Below are 20,117 nucleotides of genomic sequence, written 5' to 3' on the forward strand. Positions count from 1 at the left end.
TTTTCTGAATCTGGCTTCTGTCACCCTCACCTCTGTCCCAAACATACATTTGAGATTTCGGGCATTCCCAGGGTGCAGTGGTTGCTGCCAATGGTCGTTTAGGATTGAGTGACTCATTAAGCATCTGCATGTACTAGGGGGGAAATCAAGAGCCAGCTCTGGCTACTGCTAACTCATCTCTTTTTTTGGTTGAACCTAATTCTGTTGAGCTGGTACGTCAGAATACAGTGGATCCCACACCTCCAGATGGGAAAGGGATCCAGAAAATCCCACTGTTGCCTGGGCAATTCTTGCAGTTGAATCTTGTGACATTTCTGACACATGCGTGTTTGGTCTTAACTTTCTCATTTGTCCTGGGAAGAACAGAATAGGATTTTAACTCAGTCTTGTCACTACGTGATTATATTAATTAATAATTGTATTTTTTTATTAAGGTAAAGATACAATCACTAGCCATTTAGTTCCTGATATACCCTCCTGCTTCTCTCTGAGTCCACATACTTCTGGGCAAGCACTTTAGCTGATGTTGCTTGGTCAAGGCTCATATTTAAGAAAAGGATTCATTCTTACACTGGAAGAAAAATGTACATAAACACTGTGGAAAGCTTGATCTTCAAAGGAAAGCTTTAGTAGTTAAAGAGTGCTTTTTAAACAGATAGTTACACTGCTCAAGGAGTGGAGTTAGCAAGAGAGGGATATTGTTGGTGTTACTGTACTTGCTGTAGCTATTTGAGACTGTGGATGAGACACAGGAATACTTCCAGCCATTGACATCTTTATGGGAGGAAAGGCCACAGGTTCAAGATGGATGGGAGCCACAGCACGTTTCAGCCAGGTCTGTAATCTGGAAAATATGGGCTGCTCTTTTTATTTGTGCTCTGCAATTTGGGCATGTGCTGTGTGACCTGGTCTATGTACTGATTAGTGGTCCAAGATCCTGGCTAAAAGGCACAACAGTATTGCATCCTGATTTTGTCCAAAAGGAGCAGGATTTTGCTAGCTGCTCTGCAGAATGCAGTGTCACTTGGAGAGAAACCAAACTAACTGTATCTGTGATTGGGGATGACTTTAAGTGGAAATTTTGGTCCTCAGAATATTCTCTTGCAGGATGGTGAGATTTCAGTTTAGATCAGGATTTCACAAATATTTCTAGCCAGAAGAAACCACTGGCTGATGCCAGGCAAAGAATGCTTGTAGTGGTATCCCCTTCACAGTTTTGGAACCTTGATCATGGCAATTTCCTAACATTCCCCATCTTGTTTTCCAGATCTAGAGACAAGCAGTGATCTCAACAGTGATGACTTTGAATACGAAGATGAAGCAAAACTTGTTATATTTCCTGATCACTATGAAATCTCGTTACCCAATATAGAAGAGCTACCAGCACTGGTCAGTGAGTGTGTGGAAGTGGTCATAGGAATTGTCTCATTTTTCTGTTTTTGTCAAGATGATGCCTTGTTTCCTTATGTGCGGTGCTTGTTTGGACATAAAGATCCTTCTTAAACAGCTGTATGAGAGTGTCAGTCATTTTTAAAAGTCATCTTTGTCTTTTTTGCTGGGATTTTCTTTTATCTCCTGTATTCCTTTCCTTATTATGGTGCCAGCTTGTCCTAGGAAAACTCACATAGTACATGTGCTTACTCTCCTGCTAAAATAATGACGACAGTCTAAAAGATTAGATGCATATTTGAGCATATAAATAGTCCTACTGATAAGCAGTTCTGTATGTGGTTAGCAATAGGCTGCATGCCAAATTCTGTCCAGTCACTGAGTCGTGCAAGGCTTTGACTGACATACATTTGTCTTCCAGGTGACGATAGCTTGTGATGCACTCCTCAGTGCAAAATCACCCTACAGGAAGCAGGAACCTGACTCCTGGGAAGAAGAGCTGCAGGCATCTAAACATGCAAAAACACTTGTACAGTTAGACAATGGTGTTAGAATTCCCCCCAGGTGAGGGCAATAAGGTTTGTTCATTGTAGGCTCTCTGATTCAGCCTAGGGTAACTGAGCTAAAGGCAGAAACTCAGCCCACGATTCCCTGGTGTGACTCCAGTCTGGGTTGGTTTGACCTGCTGTAATGGGAAGTACAGGAGTGGCTCCTGCCTTACACATTCCTGCTGTTTGTCCCTGTTTTCTCTCGCAGTGGTTGGAAATGCTCCAAATGTGACCTGCGGGAGAACCTGTGGCTGAACCTGACAGATGGCTCTGTGCTGTGTGGGAAGTGGTTCTTCGATGGCAGTGGGGGCAACGGGCATGCCATGGAGCACTACAAGGAGACAGGATATCCCCTGGCAGTGAAGCTGGGAACCATCACTCCTGATGGAGCAGGTCAGCCACGGGGCATGTTGTGAGATGAGGTACCTTTTGTGCATGAGACTGACAGTGTGGGTCTGTTACCAACTGTGTTTGTGCTTCTGCTGCAAGTGTTTGAGAGTGTGATATGGAAAGGAAACCATGTGAGTCTGTGAATGCTGATCAGGGTTGGGGGGAATGACACACACTCCATTCTGAGAAAGCCCATACCTGTTTTATCTGCTCTTTTTTGTCTGGTTTTATATTTTGCATAAATATTTTTGGGGTGTTTGTATAATACTAAGCTTATAATAGAACAACGGTATTAGCTTGAAACAACAGAATCTGGAGAAACAGTATTTTTTAGTTCTACATTTCCTAGGGCAACTGGTTCAAATTTCACTAACAAAGAAACAACAACAGGGTAATGAGCTTTTGAAATTTAAAAGTCTGTTTGTAACAGCATGTATGGGTTTTTTTAATCATAGTGGAAACTGCTCTTTTTCCTTGTTGAACAAAATGTTGCTGAAACAGTCTAATGAACACTCATCTTCATGGGACTGCTGTGATGCTCATTTGTAAAATGTGTGATGATCTTGAGAGGGGGAAAAAAACTGTAGCTGTGTCCTTGTTTGCATATTCTCCAAGTGTGATGTTCTGCAGTGTTGCTGCAGAGGGGATTATGGTGTGTGAGGATTAGACAGAATAAAAACATGAGGAGCTGAAAAAGTCATAAGCAAAGAGATCTTTTGTTGCAGCTGCATGGAGAAGTAAAAATGGAAGAACACATAGGATGATTATATTTTGGCTTTAGTGCTTATGTCTACAGAGATGAAAAATTGCTGTTTAGAGCAGCCCCTTTTTTTAACAAGCATCAGTTGAGAGTTTCTCTAAGTCCTATTCAGTGTTGAGGAAAGATTACTGTAGTCAGATTCAACCAGCTGTGCCACAGAAACACTAAGCAAAACCCACTTTTTTTCTCTCCCAGATGGAATGTTATTTCCTTGCATGAGCCTGGTCTTGGATGATTTCTATCCAAATCTCTCCATTATTGAAGGTGTTTAGGATTTGCCCAGCAGTAGGTTTCAACTGCATCCACAAAACAAACAGGATATTCTTCAGTGGTTTTTTACAGAATTTTTTTTCTTTCCCATCTTTTGCAGCAATGTTTGCTTCCTTATGGCTTCTGTCCTTTTGCCTCCCACTGATCAGCTGCTTCCTCTCTTATGTGGCCTTAGGGATAACAAAGGACAGGCTGTCATCCTTCCCTCTGAATGAGAGGCACCAGCTGTTCTCCACAGACCTTTGTTCTTCTGGATGATGTTTACTTGGTTTCCCTATAGAAAAATCTTCCCTCCCCCAACCTTCCTTGTTCTTTTCAGTAATTATTCTGTCTCTGATCTGTATTGCTGTGGTACTCATAACCCCTCGATAGGGCTGGGTGATAGATGAGATTCAGGAAAGGGGCTCTGTGGCTGATTGTGACACAAAATCTGTTTTCTGCTTCCCTGTTAGAGGTGAAGAGGTGATGCTAGAGGAGTAATAAGTGCTAGTCTCTGTCCTGACATAATTTATTCCTTTTTTCACACCAGTAGAAAGGAGAAAGAGGTGATGGCAGTATTCCACTGACAGCCTACGTGTACACACATGAGAGCTCCTTGTCTTGCCCTGAGAAATCCATGCTGTGGACATTATGAAAGGTTTCTGAGGCATTAACCCCATTTTTTAGCATTCTGTCAGTCAGCAGACACATCTGGGGTCAGGGCAGAAATTGAACCAAGCTTCTCTTCTGCTCTTATGCCTTGGACAGGTTGCACCAGAGAGTCAGAAAAGTTGTTAGCTTCAGTAGGCTGAGCACTGGGTGAGCTGTGCTATCTGCTGCCTTTCTTGACAGTGCCACTAGACTTTATTTCAAGTCACTGTGAGGTTGCTGGTTTGGGAATAGATTGAGGCATGGAATGGTGCATTGGCAGTGGGAAACCCCATGTGACCAGTGCTTGAACGAGTTGCTTTGTGGATGCTAATCTTAGCAATTGTCAGATACTTTTGGGTGGTTCCTGAGTCCCTTGTTTCTTTAGGAACAGGGTTACCATTGGCTGTTATCCTCTAAGTAGGAAGGAGAGATGTCTGCACAGCCAGAACAGGTGTAAATCTTGAGCTGTGGAAGAAAATGAAATCCAGTAGCACTGATAATTTTCTTCTCTTAAAATAAAATTAATCATAATGATTATTATCAGGAAAAGGTTTTTCATCCAGGGGATGGTTGGCACTGGGAAAGTCTCCCCAGAGAAGTGGTCACAGCACCAAATCTGAGTTCAGGATATGTTTGCACAACACTCTCAGGCCCATAGTGGGATTCTTTGTGTGTTCTGCACAGAGCCAGGAGTTGGACTGGATGATACTGATGGGTCCCTTCCAACTCAGCATATTCTATGATTCTGTTTTCTGTTTAATAATATTCTGTTGTCTGTCTCGGATTTATCTTGGTGGGTTTCCCCCCTCTTCCACTCCTCCCTTTTCCCCTTTCTCACTCTAATGACACCAGGTTCTTGTGTGTCACATCTGCTGACCTGTCCACCAGTCTGTATGACAGCACTGCGCACCTGTGTTTGGCAGCTCTTCTCAATTTTTTGAAACAAGTGAATTCTGTCATTTTCCTATGAACTTAAGTTACAAAGCTGAAAATACTGAAGTATGGCACAAGCTGGGCTTGAGCAAAACATTAGTCTTGTGTTCCATTTCTGCTGCTCTGGGTCAGTAATCCCAGATTATTTGCTCTCTGCAGTTGTCAGAGCAGAAGGAAAACAATATCAAAAGCTTCTAGACGGAAAGCAGTCACCCAAGCTCAGTTGCTGTGTAATCTCACTCCATCAGGTGTCTGAGCTTCTTGGGACCTTCTGGCTGTGCTGTGACCTCACCAGAATACTATGGGAATGTTGTGATGCCATGTGTGTGGATGAACAGTTCATGTCTTCTGGGTGCATTTGCTACCACACAGCGGAATTCCAGCAGATGGGCAGCTCCAGCCACGCACATGCCAGGAAGGTCATGGGCACCAATGTTAATGGGGCATCTGATGGCTGGTCAGCAGCTGGCAGCATGGCTCAAAGCACAGCTCCCTGCTCTGAGAGGTTTTTTCATAGGGCTGGTCAGTGTTAAAAGTTGGTGTTTGAGTTCTTGGCTGTCCTTCAGTCTGTCATTTCAGTGTGGGTTTGGTGCTAGCAGACTTCAAGGAGTGTTCCTTTTGTTGAAAGGGTGGGCAGAGTCAGAGCCAGGGTCTGCAGCTGCCCCGAGAGGCCAGGATAAGGACCTCTCAGGAGTGATACTTGTGCTGTGGACAGCCTTTATCCGTGTTCCTGCTATCTCCTCCTGAGTTTGTTTCTGTTCCTCTCTCCTGGCTAAGCTTTCTCTGTCAGCCTAGATCTGGTCTTATGGAACAAAGTCACTGTGAGGAACTGCTGGGCATGAAGGAAGCTTGCCTGAGGGAAATGCAGGGAGACTGGCACAGGGATTCTGGATTTTGTTTGAGGAGACAACAAAGCAGGGAAGTGGGCATTGACTACAGAGGTAGTGACCTGAGCAGAGAAAAGATGGAAGGCCTGTTCAAGTCTTAAATATGTCTTAACACTTCTATTCTTATGATGCCTGCAGCTTTATCAATATTTGCTCAAATAGGTGAAACCTGCTCTGAACTCAGTGTCATTATAGGACTTGCTAGGTAAACTCTAAAAAGGAATGTTTTTACTCTCAACTCTTTTGTCCTTTTGTTGGATTTTATTAAACTTGGTCTCATATTGAAAATATCATCATTAGATGTACTGCTTCCCTTCACAGTCTGAATTTCGCCCTTCCAGAATGTTTATGGGTTTTTATTTAAGACCATAAGGGCCTATTGTAGAGGATTGAAATCTACATCTCCGATACCATAAAGCAAGACACCTCACTCAGAAAATCAGCCTTTCTCCCTAACCACAAGATTAGATTAATCTTGGAAATCCAGTCCAATGGTGTGTAATCCAAAAAACACCTCTTTATTCTAATAGACTTCCTCTGTTTTCCCTGTGTCTCTGTGTGAAAAGGGCAAAAGTGGATTTCTTACACTGTACTAAAAATTAAAATACTCTTGGCAATAGTCAGTTGGTCTGATATACTCACAGCTTTAATGTGTCTGTCTGTATCTAGTAGCTCTACAAAAATTCATAATCTCTCATTGCAATGTTCAAAATGTGGACTGGCTTCATATCTGAGAACTTTGCATGCCCTGGCTTTATTTTGGGGAGGGGAAACTCTTTGAACCCCATAAATATTTTTAGGTTTTAATAATATATGTGGAGGCATGTAATTTCTTTTGAGGACAGTGCTTGAGGTGAGTGTGTTAAGATATTTGCTGAGCTGTGTGGGTGTCTGTGCACTTCTCTGCTGGCCAGAACCAACCTTGGAGAATATGAGCAAGGCATTTTATATAGGCAGCCCTGCACAAGAATGAAATGTTGGTAAACAAAGAGAAGGGATAACATTTGATCCTGAGGCTCACTAGTTTCTCTCTGCTTTTGTAGATGTCTATTCCTTTGATGAAGAGGAGCCGGTTTTAGATCCACATATAGCAAAACATTTGGCACACTTTGGAATTGACATGCTGCAGATGCAAGTGGTAGGAAATCCATCTTTTATTTAGCTTGTTGTTCACTTGTTTGTTCAGTTGGGGGTGGGAGAGAAACAGAAGAATGACACTTGTAGCTTATCTGTGTTTCCTTCAGACTGTTATGACAGTACTCAGTTTTGTAAAGTTCAGCCAGCTTGGGTTTTATTGTCTGAGTTCTGAGTAAATCATTGCTCTCAAATCCAAAAGTTGCCTTCTGCAAGAGGTCCTTTGTGGCCTTTCATTTACATTTTTCATTTTTCCTGTGTCATGTGCCATTTGTCTTCAAGATGAAAAACAATTAGAGAACAATATCTAGAATATTTAATTACAGTGGGTGAAGGGGAGCCTATGGCACGTGTAAACAGACACAAGTCTTAAGTATAAAGAAGCTAAGAAATGGATAAGTTAAAAGTAGCTGAAAATTCTTTATGCAAATTTCAGTTTAGGTTTTGTCAATAAATACATTAGAAAAAGAGAAAAATGCGTTTTCTCAAGTCTGGGAAAACAGCATGGTCTAGGGTGTGATATGCTGAAGAGGGACTGGGGGAGAAAGGACTGTGTGTGTGTGTCTGTATTAGTGAAGAAGGATTTTTAATACTTTGTATCTTAGTGGATATTGGTTCCGGTTCTCTTTAAATTATGTAAGAATCAGAATAGGATATGCTTATAAAGGCAGGTGGGTTTTTTGTGGGTTTTTTGGGTTTTTCATTTGGTTTGGTTTGTTGCTGGTTTTTGTTTCTTTTTTCACTCAAGCATATTGCCTAGGAGCACTTCCTGAGAACATGAAAACTGCTAAAAATGAGCAAGCTAGGTACTGGTTAAGTGTATTTCATTGTCCAAGTGGTGAGAAAACTAGTAATAATTGAAATTATAACGAGTTAAACTGTATTTTCAAAAGTGTTCATGGTAATAATAATATTTTTGGTGTAGTAATGCCCTTGCCAGTATCATGCATAAAAAGTTTCTTTTATCCAAATCTTTCTGGAAAGTCTGTTTTACTCAACAACCTAGGAAACTTAGTCTTAGCTGCTTAAAGGTTTCACCTCTGGTCTTTGATCTGTGCAATTCTTTGAGAAATGACAGAGTAGTGCCAGCAGTAAATGACACTGCAGTGAACTGCACCTCCAGGCTGAAGGCTGAATGTAAAGGGGAGAAACTTCAGGGTCACAAGTTATGGCTTTTGCCATTTGAAAGAAGGGAAGAGTTCTTGGATTTCCTGTGGTTTGTTTGTTGTGACCAGCTTCTACACCAGCAGCTATTCCTGGCCATTACAAATGGAATAGGAAACCTGAAAAAATGCAGGTTGAGGCTTGAGGTCACAGCCCTGAGAGAAGTGAAGCTCCCAGCTGGGATCAAGGTCACAACTGGGAGCACTCAGTGGCTGTGCTAAAGAGCTCAGGGGTGTGTTGGAGGAACAAGCTGCTGGCTTGCTGACCCTCATCTTCCCCTACATGCAGGATTTACCTCCCCTTACCCATTGATTTGGCTCTTTTTTTTTTGGAGTTTAGCCCACAAAGCTGGTGATGATGATAGCAGCAGCATTGTTATTGCAGAAGTTAGACTAAAAGAAAATTTTGTTGCTTACAGACAGAGAATGGGCTAAGAGATAATGACATAAAGCCAAGAGTCTCAGAATGGGAAGTGATTCAGGAAGCTGGTGTGAAACTCAAGCCCATGTATGGCCCAGGCTACACTGGCATGAAGAACCTGGGAAATAGCTGCTACCTCAATGCTGTCATGCAAGCCATTTTCAGCATCCCAGAGTTCCAGCGAGCGTAAGTAGCTCCAAACTACTTCTTGTCACTAGCTGCTGCTTTCATCAATTTGGTGTTTTTCTAAGAAAAATGGTATTTTCATTTTTGTCTCAGCTAGGTCTCTTTCAGTGGCTGCTTGGAGGATTTAGTGATTGTTTTGGTCTGTTCTGGGAAGGGTTGGAACACAAAACCCAATCTGCCTTTGGAATAAAAACTAACTGTCTCAACTTTGGTGGTGGGAAATCATATGCCACCTTCTAAAATTTGATGTCTCAGTCTCTACTTTTTAAATACATATGCACATATCTCTATATACCAATATTTATCAATATCACATTGGGGGGGGTTGTGTTAGCCCATGCCAGTATCATTGCAGGAGTCACTTTGCTGCTCCAGCATAATCTGTGCAAACAAACCTCCAACAGGCTGGCTAGAACAGTGTTTCCCCCAGTGTTTATCATCAGAATTGTTTCTCTTGTGAAACTCAATAGAAACATTATTTTTACATATTTTGGTCCTGATACAAATTTGAATTTACTTGGTTATGTTGGTTAGGAGTAGAAAGTACATTGGTTTTCAGCTCAGCTCTGTGGTTTTGACCAACACCATCCTGCAGCTTTTGCAAGATTAAGGAATAGAATGTAAGTTCCAGATGAACAAAACAGTCATATCCTTTATAGCTAGAAGCTTCCAAGTAAAACCTCAATGTCCGTTTCTTAATTTCTTTGCTATTATTTTTGCATGATAAAAGCACGCATTGAGGATAGATTGAATCATTAAGCTGCAATATTTGAACATTTGAGCTTTGTTCTTGTTCCCCAGGTATGTGGGAAATCTTCCACGAATATTTGACTACTCTCCTCTTGACCCAACACAAGATTTCAACACTCAGATGTAAGTGACTTTTCTCAGTTATTTGCATGGTCAGGTTGAAAAGAATCTAAATTACCTAATGGCAGGGGAAAAGAACACCTTTTCATGAGCTTAAATGTGAGATATGGCACAAGGGAGAATGAAAAGATTTGACTACTTAGTTGCAGGTGATGATGGTTCATCAAGAAGTCAAAAGCAGTGAGCCTCATTTTTTTGCTTGAAATAAGTCTTCTTTTCTGTTTTTCTCACATGTTTCTTTCCACCCCACCACTTTCTTCCTTACAGGGCTAAACTGGGCCATGGTCTCCTTTCAGGCCAATACTCTAAGCCACCCATGAAATCGGAGCTTATTGAGCAGGTGATGAAAGAAGAACACAAGGTATTTGCCTGAGTTTGTACAGCCTGGTAACTAGGTAAAAGTGATATCCTGAGAAAAGGGAACAGGTGCTGGGCATTGAGGAACACGTGTGGATCCTGCATGGATGGGATGCTTAGCAAGGTGGAATGTGCAGGATACTAAGTCAGGGATAAATTAGTCAGGCACTATTTGTGCAGTGCATCAAAGCAAGCGTTGGTTCTGCTGATGAAGTGTTCTGCTGCTCCAGTGATGAGTGCAAATGTTCACAGAACTTGCAACCAATGTTTATCTTCTCTGTGGAACATCAACAACAAAAAAATGTTAGCCAGAGAGTCCTGAGTATTTGGAAGCAAACTTCTAAATCCTCTTTAAATGTCAGAAAGTATGCAAAGAGCTAAAGAATTGTTTCCAGGAAGTGTCTGACAATATTCCACTTGATTTCAGGAGAAGCTGTCTAGGTAATGCAAGATTAAGTGGTGCTGGAGGCTTTCATGGAGATGGAGGGGCCATGCAGAGCCACAGAAGTAATGCATGCTTCTGTCACAGAGTGATGGTGGTGCTTTCCATGGAAATAGATATTTTCCTCTACCTTCATCTATCAATTATTGATATAGGAATTTCTCCTGAAATCAGAATGCCACTAAGATTTTTGACAGATAGAACATCTGGTGCAGAATAGTTTGCATGATCTGGAAGTCCTGTAATTGCTTTGCACAGTGACTATTCATTATTTTGGAACAGCAAATGAATCCTGCTTGTTCCCATTAAATAAAGTTCAGGACCTATCAGCACTCCACTGGGAAATGGAATAGGGGGACAGATTTCAGCAAACTCCACACATCAAATTATGTGTACTGACTGACCTGCTTTCCTAAACACATAGAGGATGTGACTGGAGAATGTTGTGCTGGAAGTTCAGGGATCCAAATCCTTGGAATAAATCTTTATTCCAAGGATTTATCCAAATGCTTGGAATAAAGCTGCACCTCCATGTTTAGCTCAGCAGCCCCTGCTAGTAATGAGATATTGAGAACTCTTTAATGGCAGATGGTATAAAACTCTGTCAGGTTGTAGTAGGCATCTACTGGCAATTAACAGTACTTGTGTTCATAGGTTCAGTTTAATAAAGTTGAAGTTACATGCATGAAATGACTTCCTGATCAAGAGATTCATAGCAGACATTAGGATTTGAAGCAGCTTTTACACTTTTGTTTCTTGTTATATTGATTTGTTTACAGAAGAAATCAGTTATAGATATTTTTGCTATTCTTTCACTCTTGGAATACAAATCTATGTTTTTTTTCAGATTGGGGATTATTTTTTTGTTTACATAGCATTTGAGGCCTTAAATGTTTTTAAGTGCTTCTGCTTTGTGTCTGTAATATCAATTATTCATTTCACTTCCCCCCCCAAGCCACATGCAAAGAAGTTCCCAATCTTTCTGAGCCTTTGGAATCCATCCAAAGTTTTGGGGAGTTGTTGCCTGTAAAAGCATTCATATGAGATCTGCATTGGTCCAGCACAATCTATATTTAGCTAAACTGTTTTGCAACTGTTGATGGGGAAAGTATGCCAGGTATTCTGTAAATATTCGTGGTGCTGTGGAGTTGAAATTTTTCACCACAGGAGTTTAGCCTGGAAATGGCAGCATTTTTCTTGGATCCACTTTAACATTAAAAAGAGGCTGAATGCCCAGAGGGTCATCAGCCAGGACTCAATTTTCTGCTTGGAGCTTTAACATTTCTTCCATTGTTTTTGTTTTTGTCCTTGAGGCGAGATTGCAAGAGTCAGTCCTGTTTTGTCACATGTCACACATGGCATATTTCTCTTCTTCCTGCTCAAATGGCTGAGTACAAAGTGTATAGGTGGAAACAAGGCTTGATTCCAAACTCACTGCATTGTACAGCAGGGCAAGTGCATCACATTCTGGCTTCTGGCATAGGAAGAAGCCTGGGGTATTGTAATGTGAGCTGCTTTGTGCATTTCTCTCCCCAGTCCTAGTTTTGATCAAAGGAAGTTGAGGACACTGAAGCAATATAAACCCAAGATGCAGAAATCCCTAGAAGATCTCTTTGTCCAAGCAATATTGAGACTCTGTCTCTTGATGGGAGCCTTTAAGGATCATCTTGGCCTAATGTGGTTGGTGGTGTACTGCCAAAAATTGAAAAAGCATTAAAACTGAAAATCTGCTTCTGATTTCAAAGGGTTTAGGAATACTGCACCCTGGTAAAACGAAGAAAAGATAATTGCTCTTCTAGTGTTTATTTTATATGCCCTCCATTTCATGCTGATTTTTCTGTTTTTATATTCATATGATAGTGCAAGTGTAGTAAGGAGTGAGATTGGCTGAGTTTTTAACAGCTTCTGAGAGCTCCTAAAAGTTATACTTTTGCTTGGATTGTCTAGAAAATTATTTGGTTTCATGGATGGTGAGGCAAATCTGAGTAAAAGGTTCTGACCCCTTCAAAAATGCTATTTAAAAGGCATAATAGCTAGTGTTGTCTTGAGGATCTGGAATGGCTGGGGAGGTTCTTAAAGTGGTGTAAAGGATTAGAAGGTCAAAACTAGGACTCTCTTAGAGGCTGGAGATTTTCTAATTTAGGGCAGTTTCCTCCTGATGTAACTGAATGCCAAAGGCAGTAAGTTATGGTTTTTCAACATGACCAACACCTGCAAATTGCAAATTCATGTCTGCTCTTAACAACCCACCTGGGAGTGCATGCTGCCCACATTAGTTGTTCTCTGCTTGATTCTGTAGAGCTCTCTGGAAAGGTTTTGTCCTGAGGAAAGCTGCCAGCTGCTACACCAAAGTGCTTCAGTGCTCTGGCACAGGGTTCTGAAAGCAACATCAAATGTTATAAAACAATGTAGGCTTTCAGCCTTTCTGAAAACTACTAACCTTCAGTGTAAAAAAAAAACCTGTAAAAAACTTCAGTGATCTCTTCTAACTTGCAAATGGCATAGGACAGGTAGAGTGAATGCTTTAGGAATGAAGCCATAAAACATGTTCTAATACCCCCCAAATCATGCTTCAGGACACTTCCCATTTTTATTAAAATGGAAAACTGGGTGAAATGGAAACTGTCATTCCTTCAGTGCCAGAAATGGCCCACAGATAGATCTAGTACAATGACTTTTAGATATTTGGTCCATGATGGAATAAAATTTCTTTTTAAAAAGATTTTTCTCTCTTTTATTTAGCCTCAACACAATGGAATATCTCCCCGAATGTTCAAGGCTTTTATAAGCAAAGGCCACCCAGAATTTTCCTCTAATAGACAACAAGACGCACAGGAATTTTTCCTACATCTTATAAATCTAGTAGAGGTGAGAAAATGTGAATTACTGCTTCTTTTTCTGGTTGTATTAGACAATGAAGGCAAAACTGTTATAAGTGGCTCATTTTTTAGTTATACTATTTTTAGCCTCAGATATGTAGAAAATGGGACTTATTAATGTGTATTTTGTTTTAGGAACCTTTGCTTCTTTAATTCTTCTCTGCTTTACTTCAGACTCTTGCATGACCATGAACAGGGCCAGTGCTGCTGCTAACAAATGTAAAGAGGTCAAGCATCACTGTACAGCCTATAAGATTTATAAATATATGTGACCTTTTAAATTTCTGTTCTTGTTTACCGTATTGGATTCTGCCATGGAATATTAATGAATTTGGTATTATTATTGTGATTATTATTATTGTTCCAAATTCATACAGTTGCTGGGAACAAATGAATTACCCTGTCCAGCTGTTTTACAAATCCCAGCTGTATGTCATTGAACCATGGGAGGAAGGATTCCCCTGCTGAAAGCAGAGTGGCTGTTTGTCAGTTGAATATTTCTATATAAAGCTTTAGTTCCACCAAGCTCCAGCTCAGTGCTGTGTGTAAAGGAGTCATACTGAGAATTTTAATGCTGTCTTTCTGAAAAGGAATTTACAAATACATGCAGTTTTGATATAAAGCATTTCTTGTCTACCCTTCCTCCTTCGTTTCCCCATTTGCCCCAAGAATCCAGGTTGTTTATTCACGTGTTCAGTCTCTAGATGAAGTTACTCACATTTGTATGCATAATGCTCCACATCCCTAAATGCATGTACTGATTACAGGGTGGTTAGAAGACACTTTTCTGCTTCTTCCTGATAACAGACATTAACATGAACAACAAAGAGGAGGCTTATTATTTGCATGACATTCCCATCTGGATAATGAACTACAAGTTGCTTGTTCTGTTTCAGTGCATATTCAGAGTGGTAGGAGCAATCCTATTTGCTGAAAGGCTGCTCCGTGTTATTTATCTGAGCTTTCTCTCTTTATTTTAACTTTCCACCTTCCTACCTTCTTCTGTTCACCTTGACTCAGTCAGGTTCTTTGGGTACATAGCCTGCACGTTCCTGTGTGTAGATAGATGCTGCTCTGGGTGCAGAAATCGTGGAGCTCAGTGGTTTTCTCTGTGGGTGCCAGAGCTCTGCATGCAATCCACATCGGTGTCTTTGTGCTTGCCTTAAAACAACCAGCAGCCTTTGGGTTTTGTGGTCATTCTGATGGCCTCCACAGAAGTGATTGGGTCTGATCTCCCTTCCAGAGGAACCCCGTGGGCTCAGAGAACCCCAGCGATGTGTTCCGGTTCCTGGTGGAGGAGCGCACGCAGTGCTGCCAGTCCCGGAAGGTGCGCTACACCGAGAGGGTGGACTACATCATGCAGTTACCCGTGGCCATGGAGGCAGCAACAAACAAAGGTGAAGGAGCAAACTGCTCTGGTCGACCCAGGGATGTGCCACATCCCTTGTAGTACAATTTATTCACCCTTGTTCTGCGTGTGTGTGAGCGTGTGTGTGCCCAGAGATCCCCACCAGGACTGAATCTCCCTCATCCTGGACAGTGGAATGGTTTGTGAAAACTTCTTCATTAAAAAAAAGGAACTGAACATACTAGACAATGAATATCTTTTAAAAACACACACTCACAAAAAAAGCCCAAACCAAAACAACCAAAAATCTGATTTGTGTTTGTTGAGAGCAGATTATAAGATCTAGTATGGTTATAGAGAATAGTGGTATAAAATTGTCATCTGTAAATCTAAAATACACAGTTTGGATGTTCTGGGCTTCAGGGGAGGAGGGAAGGAGGATGAAGTGTTGGATGCTGATTTAATAAACAGGAGTGGTTTTTCTCATGCCTGTGAAAAACACATTTGTTTTTAAAGGAGAAAATGGCTGAGGAGGCTTGAAGATGTGGGAGCAGGAGGGAGGCACTGACAAATTGTGGTTGCACCTGCAATCAGTGGTGAAGAGCCTTGCAAAATAACACAATAAATATATGCTTGAGGTAGAAGTACAGGGGACATCACAGGAAAATGAAGGGAGGTGTGCCTCTGATTTCCTACCTAATCTAAACATTTAAAATATTTTAAAGCCAGAAGGATCTATTTTGATTGTTTGATGAGATCCTAAGAAATACCACAGGGCTGAGAATTCTATCTACTGCTTTTTACCTAGCCCAAAACTTCTTGCACTGGACAAGAAGTTTAGGAGAACTTTGCATTATTTGTTCATCAATTTCAGTGATGACTCTGTTGCTTATAAAAGAACATGTTATTTCCAGGTGATGACTCAGGAGACAGATTAGTTTGTGAATTTACCATATGGCACTGCTCAGCTTGTCAGTGTCAAGACTTTTTCTAGATCACACATAATCCTGGCCTGTCTAAAAAGTCAGATGACACAGATACACAGCAGTAACTTTCCAGCCCAGACTGAGCTCTGATGAAGTGGGGAGGTGGTGTTACTGTTCACACAGGACTTTGGCTGTCCTGGCAAGGTTTTCATTGCCTGCTGCCTGGTATTTCCAGTTCTGTGTTTTCATCATGAACAGAAACCTACAGAGATGTGGCTCTAAGTGTGGCTCCTGACCCCAATGCAGACAAAATTATTTGATATCTAGTTAAAAGCATATAAAACTTCCATTGCTAAGTAGGTTTTTGCATTTCTAAAACTTGCAAAATAAGCCTGCTGAGGAGCACATAACCATGACAATGTTCATTAGCTTTTAGTGTTGTGTGTATTTCTCAGATGAATTAATTGCCTATGAATTGAAGAGGCGAGAAGCAGAAGCTGCAAGGAGACCTCTGCCAGAGCTGGTCCGTGCCAAGATCCCATTTAGTGCATGTCTGCAGGCCTTTTCTGAACCAAGCAACGTAGAGGACTTCTGGAGCAGTGCCCTTCAAGCAAAATCTGCAGGAGTTAAGTAAGTGTGTGTCTGGCTGCCTGTTATAAACTCTGTTCAGTGCTTGTCTTGCTACCTGGACATGGTGCAGAGAGAAACACATCAATGCACAGTGAGCTCTGGCAGCACATTAGTGTTGGGGCTCATCCGTGGGATGTGCAGATCAAGCCTTGCAAGAATTGTGATGATCAATTGAGCAGGAAGTAAATTGTTCTCAATGGTCAGACTCCAAGTCTGGTTGTTGGGAGCTTGAACTTTGAATGCTTGTAGAGTTGGATCCTGTGAATCACCAGTGATAGTTCAGCTCAGTGTGCATGAGGTGCTGAGATCTGTGCTGCTGGGGATTTTGTTGCCTTGTGTCAATGAATTGTTTTTCTTGGCCTTCCCAGGACTTCTCGTTTTGCTTCGTTTCCTGAATATTTAGTGGTGCAGATAAAGAAGTTCACCTTTGGCCTTGACTGGATACCCAAAAAGCTTGGTATGTGCTTGTTTTATTTACCTTTCCATCCAAGATAATTAATAAGGTGTACAGACTATAATGAGGACCTGATTCAAGTCTTACATTTGTACTGTGGAGATACTAATTGAATCTTCTTCCCTTTTATGACAAATTAAACCAAACCATCAAGTCTGTGGAGTTAAAACACACTTTCATGTAATTGCAGCTAGTTAAATTGTGCTTTAGTGCTAGAAATTTCTCAAAGAATGCTTTTCAGAAGGAGAATCCTGGCTGTTCCTGTACCTTGAGTAGTAGAGTCCCCTCTCTGAAGGGGTAGGTTGCACCATAGGGTCATTTTGCTGGCTGCAGAAGCTTAGTCCATTTCTGTGTTTTTGTAGATGTTTCCATAGACATGCCAGATTTCCTGGATATCAGCCACCTTCGGGCCAGGGGGCTCCAGCCAGGAGAAGAGGAACTCCCAGACATTGCTCCTCCCATTGTCATTCCTGATGACCCAAAAGGTATTTACTGACTTACTCTCCCCTGTATTCCCCTTTCCTTCTAGCAAACAGTGCTTCTCTTTAGTCTTCACCATTTGGAACTATGAACAAAAAAACAGTTCTATACACAGCCTATTAAAGAAGGCTCTGTCTCAAGGAGATGATAGCAAACGGCTGACTATAATATTTGTAGAGCAGAAAGAAAGAGGAGTGATTAACATGCTATGCTGTATTTTTTTTCTTAAATACTGTTTCTCTTATGCTGAAGTTCAGAAACAAGAATATTAAATATTCTCCTTTATTCCTGGGGTTTCCCTGGGGAATAAAATGGTTTATAGCAAGTAAAACTGTGTGACCTTAGACCCAGCTGGTTGCACTTTCCTCCAGCTGACTGAAGTTTGGGTGCCTTAGTATTTATTACACAGCCAGTAATGCAACTGCTCTCATGACATGAGTGCCCCATTTGCTTGGATATTTATAATAATGGTGGCATAATATCATGTTGTATGTATCTGAAAGAAAGCTAGTACCTGAAATAATGTGCAGAGCAAGGATATGACCAAATTAATTTCTCTGAAGGTTTTAATTTTGTCCCTTATCTTTATAGGTTCCTCACAAAGGCCTTTTCCTTCTTACCCTCTTACTGAATGGACTGACCTAGTTTTAATGTAAATGCATGGGTGATGGTACTTCATTTTTAACAGATACTTGCTTAGGTCAGCCATCAGCTTTATTTCCTACTGGTTTATAGTACCAGTGACACTTTGCTCTGAACTGAGTTAGGAAAAAAGTTACTGAGCAGAAACATCCCATCTCTAAATCACGGCAAAAACATCAGGGATGTAAAGATGAAACTGCCCTGTTTCCATGAGGTCAAATATTTCTGTGACTTTAAAAATATGGAATTGTTTTACCCATATGGGTCTACTTAGCCTTCATATAAGTCCTTTTCCCTGTTTTTTTCCCACTGTTAATTTTCAGATCGCATGATGAACCACTTCGTGGACTGTACGTATCTCATTTTTCTACTGCTTCAAAAATTGTCGTGCTTTTGCTCAGCTAATGGCTTTTCTCTCCTCACAGAGATGCATGAAGCATTGCCCTGCATGCTTCCAAATAAAAGCTGATTCCTGTCCTTGTTCCATGTTTGCTTCCATGTGTGCAGGACTCTCTTAAGGAATCGGTGCAGCCAGAATAGGAGCTGCTCCTCTACCTGCTGCTCCTCAGGAGGATATTGCAGTTCTGGGGGTCACAGCTGCCTGATCCTGGCTCCCTCTGCACTCTGATCTCATGTCAAGCTGCCAGACCCTGTCAATCATTAGCTGACATATCTGGTAGCTGTTGTTTCTCTAACCTGCAAGGTCCTGCCTTTGAGAGATGCTTGATTTTGGCTGCCATCTCTAGCTAAGCTCAGCACCTGACTTCCTTACCCCTTGAAATCCACTGCTGAGGTTTTTTAAAATAAATGAAGTCCTGTAGGAATTCATCAAGGTTTAATGATCTGTGTGGGGATCTATGTCTGTACTGAGACAAAAGATTATCAGTAAGTCCATCACAACTGCTGTAATGCTTTGTACAATGCTGTTTTCTGATGGCTGTGGGTTTACTGAAGTACTAAACCAAATCCAAATGATATGTACTGTAATATATGGCACCATGAGTAACTATAAGAAATATTATACAATGGATGAAATCAGACTGATATTTTAGAAGGTCCTTTCTTGTAGCCCTAGATATTGATGAGTCTTCAGTTATGCAGCTGGCAGAGATGGGATTTCCTTTGGAAGCGTGTCGGAAAGCTGTGTACTATACAGGCAACCTGGGTGCTGAAGTTGCTTTCAACTGGATCATTGCCCACATGGAAGAACCAGGTCAGTGATTGGAAGGTGTAAGTGAAACTCAGCTCCTGGTTGTGTATTTTGGCAGTCAGTAGAAATTTTATAATGTGTGACAGAGAAACAACGGCCCCCCTTCCCCACCTGGGAAACCTGGAGGAGTGAGTGAATTTTCCTAAGCTGCTCCTGGGATGTGCAGATCTTGACCATTATGTGGTATCCTCTGCCTAGAAGAAGACAGCAAACTAAGCTACACCAGAAGTCCTGTCCTCACCACTGGTGTGGGCCAGCTCTGTTTCCACCCTTTGGCTAGGTCCGTGCTGCTAAGGGGGAAGCTGACTTGTGACCAAGTGTAAGTACAAAGAATCCTGTGGTCTGGATGCTTTTCTTCCATATCAGCCTTCTCTAGCTCAGGCTGGAGCATTCATGCCATACTTGGGCTGTCTAGTGATGGACAGGGCTGCTAGATGTTCTCCACTTCCTGTGTTTCATCCATGCAAAGTTTGGACTCATGATTCAGCACTGAGTACCTCTGAGTACTCCCTTGCCAGGAAACTCCAGATTTGGTTGAGTTCACGCTTCACCATGGGCTTTTGTGTTGCTTGTGTAAATGGGGAATGAGTTTCACTTGGGCTTAGCTGGCATTCTCAGATATGGAATCAGTTCATTTTACATCTATGCACTGGGTTGTCTATTTTCCTGATGCCATCATTGCTTCCATACCAATCTTTGCTGCTTTTCTGCAGTTGTTTCACTTCTGCAATGTGCCAAGTTATTCCAGTCTGCTCAGTATGAGCATGTACACCTAGGTATTTTGTAATGTGCACATTCATTTTTTTGTTTTTAAGGCTTTCCACACATCTAAGTCTGAATTTAGATGCCAAGGAAATGAACTTATATTGATTTTGGGACTGCTTTTGAGGTCCTCTGTGTTGTTTGTTTGTGTTTGTTGCTGACTTTCCAGTTCAGTGAGGCAAAAGGAACTGATGAATGTTTGTTTGTTCCAGACTTTGCTGAGCCATTGGTCATACCTGCATTTGGAGAAGTTGCTTCCAGTGGGGCAGCTGCATTAGGAGCTGTAGGGCTAGATAACCAGCCTCCTGAAGAGATGGTTGCAATTATCATTTCCATGGGATTCCAAAGAAATATAGCAATTCAAGCGCTGAAGGCAACAGTGAGTTCCTGGGTTACTGGTAGCACT

The 20,117-nt window shown here is 41.5% G+C and overlaps 1 protein-coding gene across 1 annotated transcript in view; it reads left to right on the forward strand.

Moving 5' to 3' along the window:
* Nucleotides 1-20,117, forward strand: part of USP13 (ubiquitin specific peptidase 13) — a 48,151-nt gene that overhangs the window by 21,074 nt on the left and 6,960 nt on the right. The window contains exons 4-18 of the mRNA XM_085069090.1: nt 1,268-1,389; nt 1,811-1,953; nt 2,146-2,330; nt 6,851-6,945; nt 8,524-8,711; nt 9,513-9,584; nt 9,849-9,942; nt 13,123-13,248; nt 14,503-14,656; nt 15,989-16,163; nt 16,532-16,620; nt 16,980-17,102; nt 18,063-18,089; nt 18,809-18,952; nt 19,924-20,090. Of these exons, the coding sequence (XP_084925216.1) occupies nt 1,268-1,389; nt 1,811-1,953; nt 2,146-2,330; nt 6,851-6,945; nt 8,524-8,711; nt 9,513-9,584; nt 9,849-9,942; nt 13,123-13,248; nt 14,503-14,656; nt 15,989-16,163; nt 16,532-16,620; nt 16,980-17,102; nt 18,063-18,089; nt 18,809-18,952; nt 19,924-20,090 (1,904 nt within the window). The remainder of the gene's footprint in view (nt 1-1,267; nt 1,390-1,810; nt 1,954-2,145; nt 2,331-6,850; nt 6,946-8,523; nt 8,712-9,512; nt 9,585-9,848; nt 9,943-13,122; nt 13,249-14,502; nt 14,657-15,988; nt 16,164-16,531; nt 16,621-16,979; nt 17,103-18,062; nt 18,090-18,808; nt 18,953-19,923; nt 20,091-20,117) is intronic.

This window comes from Lichenostomus cassidix, chromosome 9, assembly GCF_008360975.1.
Source record: "Lichenostomus cassidix isolate B80296 chromosome 9, HeHo_3.0, whole genome shotgun sequence".
Lineage (NCBI taxonomy): Eukaryota > Metazoa > Chordata > Aves > Passeriformes > Meliphagidae > Lichenostomus > Lichenostomus cassidix.